The following is a 7,578-nucleotide window of genomic DNA, read 5'->3' on the forward strand; positions in this document are numbered from 1 at the left end:
GGCCATTTTTTGGTTGCAGCCATCATTGTTGTTTAGCGGGTCCGGGCTGATGATTCGAACCCACCACCTTAGGTGTATGTGGCTGGCGCCTTAGCCGCTTGAGCCACAGGCACCGAGCCGGATCTTCTCTTTCTACTTGGTGTTCTGAAATTTCACAATAACGTACGTTGGTGTGGTTTACCAGCCATTATGTTGGGTACTCAGTGGACTCTTCTGACTGGAAGTAAGTCTCTGAATATTGGGAAATTATTTTGCTAATGATTTCCTCTCTTCTACTTTTTCTGGAAATCCTATTACTTAGCTATTGGACCTCCTGGATTTTCCTCAAATCTTCTTATATTGTTGTCTCCTATTTTCATCTCTCTGTCTCTTGCTCTACTTTTCTTTCTTGAGACAGAGTTTTGCTCTGTTATATGGGCTACAGTGGTGCAGTGGTGTCCTCATAACTCACTATAAACTCAAGTTTCTGGGCTCTTGTGATCCTATGCCTCAGTCTCCTGACAGGGGTGCATCACTAAGCCTGGCTAATTTTTCTATTTTTTGTAGAGATGGGGTCTCAGTATGTTACTCAGGCTGGTCTGAAAGTCCTGGCCTCAAACAGTCCTCAGACTCCCAAAGTGCTAGGATTACAAGTGTGAGGAACTGCACTCAACCATTCTTGGCTTTATTTTCCTCAGCCTTTATATTCCAAATTAACGTTTATTTATTTATTTATTTATTTTTGAGACAAAGTCTCATGATGTCACCCTCAGTAAAGTGCCATGGTGTCACAGCTAACAGCAACCTCAAACTCTTGGGCTTAACTGATTCTCTTGCCTCAGCCTCCCAAGTAGCTGGGGACTATAGGTGCCTGCCACAATGCCCAGCTAATTTTTGTTGCAGTTGTCATTGTCGTTTAGTAGGCCCAGGCCAGGTTTGAACCTGCCAGCCTTAGTGTATGTGGTTAGCACCCTAACCACTGAGCTATGGGCGCCGAGCCAAATTAACTTTTAGATTTTTATTTAAAATGGTTTTTAATATCCAAGATCTCTCTTCTTATTGTTTTTATTTTTATTTTTTTTGTGAGACTGAGTTTCATTTTGTCACCCTTGGTAGAGGGTGTCATAGCTCATAGCAACCTCAAACTCCTGGGTTCAAGCGATTCCCTTGCCTCAGCCTCCCAAGTAGCTAGGACCATAGGTGTTCACCACAATGCCCAGTTATTTTTAGAGATGAGGTCTTGCTCTGGGTCAGGCTGGTCTTGAACCTGTGAGCTCAGATAATCCACCCACCTTGGCCTCCCAAGTGCTGGGATTATAGGTATGAAGCCACCGCCCCCAGCCCTTACTGCTTTTAGAATGTTCCTTTTTTTTTTTTCTTGCAGTTTTTGGCCAGGGCTGGGTTTGAAGCCACCATCTCTGGCATATGGGGCCGGCACCTTACTCCTTGAGCCACAGGCACTACCCTAGAATGTTCCTTGTTAAAAAATATTGCTATTGTTTGCTTTGATCTCTTTCTTAATAAAGGCTTTCTTTAGAAATCTGATAACCTTGATAATTCATATATTTTTTATTTTAAGGCCTAAGTCATTCTATCTCTCCTATCTGATGTCTACTCATATTTAAAAGTGGGGGACTAGGCTGGGTGTGGTAGTTCACGTCTGTAATCCTACCACCCTGGGAGGCCAAGGTGGGTGGATTGCCTAAACTCCTAAATTCAAGACCAGCCTAGGCCAGATCGAGACCTCGTTTCTAAAAATAGACCAGCGTTGTGACAGGTGCCTGTAGTTCCAGCTACTTTGGAGGCTGAGGCAAGATAATCACTTAAGTCCAAGAGTCTGAAGTTGCTGTGAGCTGTGACGCCATAGCACTCTACCAAAGGTGACAAAGTGAGACTAGGCTAGGCGCAGTGGCTCACACTTATAATCCTAACACTCTGGGAGGCTGAGGCGGGTAGATTGCTTACCTGAGCAAGAGCAAGAGCTAGAGCAAGAGCAAGACCTTGTCTCTACTAAAAATAGAGAAAAATAGCTAGGTGTTGTGGAGGTGCTGGTAGTCCCAGCTTACTCAGGAAGCTGAGGCAAGAGGATCATTTGAGCCCAAGAGTTTGAGGTTGCTGTGAGCTATGACACCATGGCCACTCTACCCAGAGCACAGAGTGGGAATCTGTCTCAAAAATAAAAAAGAAAAAAAAAGTGGGGGACCGTATAGTTCATTGGCACTGTGAAAACATGGGTGGGTCTTGTTAACTATGGACTATATTATAGGATTATCTGGCTGGGCCATTTCATTGGGGAAATCCTGCTGTCAATAATCATAAGTGTTTTCAGCTCTTTAGACTTTCAAAAACATGTTCTTTTGGTCTTTCGTCTGAAAGGTACAGACCTGGCTATCAGCATTCTTAAGTACTAAATGGGAAAAGCAGACAGTATATTACTCTCCCTCTTTTCAGTATAGTACCCTGCCCACAACTGTACCACATGTCCCCTAGTCCAGGATGTCTCTGTGTTGCTCTATCTAGAGAAAAACATCTTTGGTCTTTTCTGGAGATAAGAGAGCATCTAGGGATCTATGATTTCTTTTTTCTTTTTTATTTTTTTTTGAGACAGAGCCTCAAGCTGTCCCCCTGGGCAGAGTGCCGTGGCATTACAGCTCACAGCAACCTCCAACTCCTGGGCTCAAGCGAGTCTCCTGCCTCCGCCTCCCAGGTAGCTGGGACCACAGGCGCCCACCACAACGTCCGGCTATTTTTTGGTTGCAGCCGTCATTGTTGTTTGGCGGGTCTGGGCTGGGGATTCGAACCCGCCACCCTAGGTGTATGTGGCTGGCGCCTTAGCTGGGTGAGCTAGAGGCGCCGAGCCAGATCTATGATTTCTTATATAAACTTTCAACCCATCTTCCTTGTTCCTCTGCCCCTCCTTTACTTATAGAAATCTAATTCCTGAGCCTTTCTGGAATTCCCCAATGTAAACAGATTTAATTGTTAGCGTATTTCCCTCTACTGGCTCAGGACTTAGTTTTCTTGGAATTTCAAAGTCATTTAATACATCTAACAGCTCCAAACATTTTGTTGCTGTTGCCTTCTCTTCTATTTTTTCCATCCTTACATAAACTCGTGCCTTATTAATAATTCCTTTACTGTTCTTGTAGTGTTGTTTCAGGAGGAGGTGAAAGTAGACATGTGTTCTTAATCCATCATTTTTACCTAGATATTCCTATAAGGTTTTTATAGGGCCAAAGCTGTCTTCCAACTTCCTATGAATAACAAAATCTTTTAGTGAATTACTCCTTATAAAAGCATATCATAGACAATTAAGCCTATCAAGATACATTTTTACATGCTAAAAGCCTGCTTGCATCTTTTTTTTTTTTAAGACAGAGTCTTATTATGTCACCCTTGATAGAGTGCCATAACGTCACAGCTCACAGCAACCTCAGACTCTCTTGGGCTTAAACAATTCTCTTGCCTCAGCCTCCCAAGTAGCTGGGACTACAGGCACCCACCACAATACCTCGCTAGTTTTCGGTTGTAGTTGTCATTGTTGTTTGGCAGGCCCTGGGCTGGATTCAAACTTGCCAGTTCTGGTGTATATGGCTGGCACCCTAGCTACTGAACTACAGGTACCGAGCCATGCATCTTAATAAAAATTTATGTTTGGTAGCTCTGGGTTCATTGTGTGTCCCAACTGTAGTGTTATTTACCAGTATGAGAAAAATATTTAAGGTTATTAAAATAGTCATATATAAGACAAGTTAAGAAATATAAGATACTCTTATTCCTTAACAGAGAAAAGAGATTTAAGAGAGCTCAAATGAATCAGAAATAATTTTCTGGCTGGGTAACTCCTGTAATCTCACCACCATGAGAGGCTGAGGTGGGAGGATTGCTTAAGGCCGGGAATTTAAGACCAGCCTGGTCTGGCTGGAAATGGTGGCTTACACCTATAATTTTAGCACTCCAGGAAACTGAGGCAGATGGACTAACTAGGCTTAGGAGTTCAAGACCAGCCTGAGCAAAAAGTGAGACCCCTATCTCTACTAAAACTAGAAAACCTAGCCAGGCATTGTGGTAGCCACCTATAGTCCTAGCTACACAGGAGGCTGAAGCAAGAGGATCACTTGAACCCAGGAGTTTGAGGTTGCTGTGAGCTATGATGCCATGGTACTCGACCCAGAGTTCTGTATCAAAGAAAAAAAAAATTAGCCAGGTATGGTGGTATGTGCCTCCAATCCCAGCTACTCTGAGGCTAAAGTGGGAGGATCAGAAGATACACTTGAGCCAGGAATTTGAAAATACAGCGAGATATGATCTTGTCAGTGTACTCTAGCCTGGGTAACAGAGCAAGACCCTGTCTCTCAACAACAATTTAAGACTACTCTCATTTCAGGGAGAAAAAAGGGGGAAATAGTCCAATTCCCTGGGTACCCACACTCAGAAACAGCTCACTTAGACCAATTAATATTCTCAGCTTGTCATGTACTAAGGCATGTATCATTACTGAATAAGCTATATATGTAGTCCTTTAGTTAAAAAATACTTACTTTGTATGTTTCAGTATGTTCCATATCTTTATAATTTATAGACTTGTTAATTAACACACTTTTACGTTGATGTTATTATTAGGGTTTATCATAAATAGATCACGGTTGTCAGACTAGGTTAATTAGATAGCTGTAGCTCAGTGGCTAGGGCGCCAGCCACACACACCAGAGCTGGTGGGTTCAAATCCAGCCCAGGCCCGCCAAACAACAATGACAACTACAATCAAAAAATAGCTGGGTGTTGTGGCGGGTGCCTATAGTCCCAGCTACTTGAGAGGCTGAGGCAAGAGAATCACTTAAGACCAAGAATTGGAGGTTGCTGTGAGCTGTGATGCCACAGCACTCTACCCAGGGCAATAGCTTGAGGCTCTGTCTCAAAAAAAAAAAAAAAAAAAATCAGGGCGTTGCCTATGGCTCAAAAGGGGAGGGCACTGGCCCCATATGCCGGAGGTGGCGGGTTCAAACCCAGCCCTGGCCAAAAAAAAAAAAGAAAAAGAAAAAGAAATCATATAGATGTTTCTTAATTAAGGAAAACAATAAGCAATGGTCTCAACAAACGACTCTCAACCCAAGTCCACTTAGGCAGAAAATCAACACACAGATATTCAGTTAAGAATAGGAGTAGCACCCTGGCTGTAAATTTCCATTCTAAAGGAACCCAAGTTTCAGAATCAAGCCAACATTCTACCAGCCAACCTGGGAAGGCCAGAATAAGGCAATAAAGGCAGTAAGTACCTGCACCGATCCCCCATGGCGATCTGCAGCCAAGTGAGACGTCAGGTATGAGGTATTGGTCTGCCGGCTGGGCTGGATTTCCCACTCTCCTCTGCGCTCTGACGATGTGGTCTGCTCAGGGATTAGGAAGCAAGAGAGCAAGATATGGAAGGAAAGGTGAAGCAACAGCAAGCAATTACTAAATCATGTACATTAGTGTCCTTGCAGGTTTTCTTTTTATTTTGGATTTTAAACTAACAATTGCCGCAAAGCACTGAGAAAAAGTTAACTTGGCTACATTAATTTCAGCCTAATGAGTTACTAACAATCTATAGCATACCATCCTCACCCAGACACAGAAAAACAACAATGAGCAAAAAGGGAAAAAGAAAAAAACTCCAAACTACCAAAAGGTGGAGTCATCTTTCAGTTTTTATATTAGTAAAATTTCAATAGCTAATAAGCAGATCAAACTCAGAATGTTAAGACTGTTGGACAAAGGAACAGTTATACTTACAACAGTCAATTCACTGATTAAAGATCTATCTTAATAGATAGTCAATCTGGAAAATTTCTGCATTAGGAGTCAATTTAATAAGACTTTGCCTTAAATAGGGAGTCTACTACTATAAACATTAACCTCCATAAGACTCTGCATTAAGACAAAACAAACAGTGGCTGGAATATGATTCCTTACTTAAAAGAGTAAATGAAGTGTCTCTTCAAAAACAGGTTTACATGTAAAGAATGTGAAAAGATGAAAGGATAAAAAAGCAAGGCTACATTGTTTACTTAGTTCCTCTAGCTAACAGCTTCTAGTCTGGAATTAGAAAAAAAATTAATTATTGACATACTACTATGAATTATTTTCTTGTAGAAAGCTAAAGGAAATCTGTTCTCAGCAAAAGGAGGCCCTTCCATTAAAAACCTCTTTGGAATCTGCTTTTACTTTTGCTGTCATATAGGCTTTCTTCATTCCTTCTTTACCTGTTTTTTAGATCTCATACTATTCTGATCTTGCTCATATGTGACTTTTGTTCTGAAGAATCTGTTTAGGTGCCTCTTCCCCTGTGCCAGATGGCTGAGGAGGTGTTAACATCATGATGCTCAGCTGTAACAGTCCTAAGGCTCTACAAAAATGAAAAAGGAGTAGTTGGAGAGGCAGCAACGAGGGATTAGTAAATCATATTTTAATTGTTGCTGATATAAACAGCAGCAGGGGTTGAAATGTAATATTGCTGCTCTACATGAAAACCAGTAAGAACTCTATAAATCTTAGAAATGTTCACAGCTATAAGTGTTGTATTCTATAAAAAAGGAGGAATGAGGAAGAAAGGGTTTGAAGCTCTATATACACCACCCTTTCAGTATCTCATTGACAAGAATTGCTTAAACCTCACCCGTAAGTCACCAAAAAGGCATTTCGCATATAAACCAGAGCCTTGTACACTAGCTACAACTTATCTTTATTAGCAAAGTATGAAGTTACATGGGTAACACAGCACTGTAAAGGATCCTGGCCATATTTTCTCTGATATTCCTCAGGGAATAAGCATAATTATAAGGAGGCAACTATATTAACTTACTTGCTATATAATTTTATAAATGAGGTTTTATAATGCTAGCACATCAGAGAGAATCAAAGCTACCCAAAATATTTCCCCCCTTCCAATTATTTCTGCCAGCAGTAATTAATTTGTTTCATTTCCCCAAATCAGACTGTGATACACATATACATAACACAATCATACTATTTTATAAACTTATTGACAATGTCCATATATTCAGAACTCTTAATCTCATTTATTCTGACTACTAAAAATCTGTAAATAAATTTATTTTTGTTTGCTTTATTTTTCTGTAGAGACAGACTCCAGGTCTTATTTTGTCACCCAACCTAGAGTGCAATAGAGAGATCACAGCTCACTGTAAACTTGAACGCCTAGGCTCATGTGATCCTCCTGCCTCAGTCTCCCCAGCAGCTGGGACTATTGGTGTGCATTAGCACACCCTGGTTATTTAAAAAAAAATTTTTTTTTTTTTTTTTAAGAGATGAGGTCTCACTATGCTGTGCAGGCTGGTATTGAACTCCTGGACTCAAGTGATCCACTTACCTCGGGCACCTAAACTGCTGAGATTACAAGCATGAACTACCTGTGCCTGGCCTAGTCTTCTAATATTAGAATTATCTATAACGACATCTATTAGCGACAGCCTTTACAGTTCTCTCCAGAACTGATTTATTTGAATATTTAAATAGAATATTGGCTCGGCGCCTATAGCTCAACCGGCTAAGGCGCCAGCCACGTACACCTAAGGTGGCAGGTTCGAATCCCCAGCCCGG

General features: G+C 41.3%; 1 protein-coding gene across 1 annotated transcript in view; it reads right to left on the reverse strand.

The window, feature by feature from the left end:
- CSNK1G1 (casein kinase 1 gamma 1) overlaps positions 1-7,578 on the reverse strand; it is a 200,173-nt gene that overhangs the window by 18,980 nt on the left and 173,615 nt on the right. Inside the window, exon 9 of the mRNA XM_023510004.1 lies at positions 5,256-5,366. Coding sequence (XP_023365772.1) covers positions 5,256-5,366 — 111 coding nt within the window. The remainder of the gene's footprint in view (positions 1-5,255; positions 5,367-7,578) is intronic.

This window comes from Otolemur garnettii, unplaced genomic scaffold, assembly GCF_000181295.1.
Source record: "Otolemur garnettii isolate 467f Iridium unplaced genomic scaffold, OtoGar3 scaffold00011, whole genome shotgun sequence".
NCBI classification, from domain to species: Eukaryota; Metazoa; Chordata; class Mammalia; order Primates; family Galagidae; genus Otolemur; species Otolemur garnettii.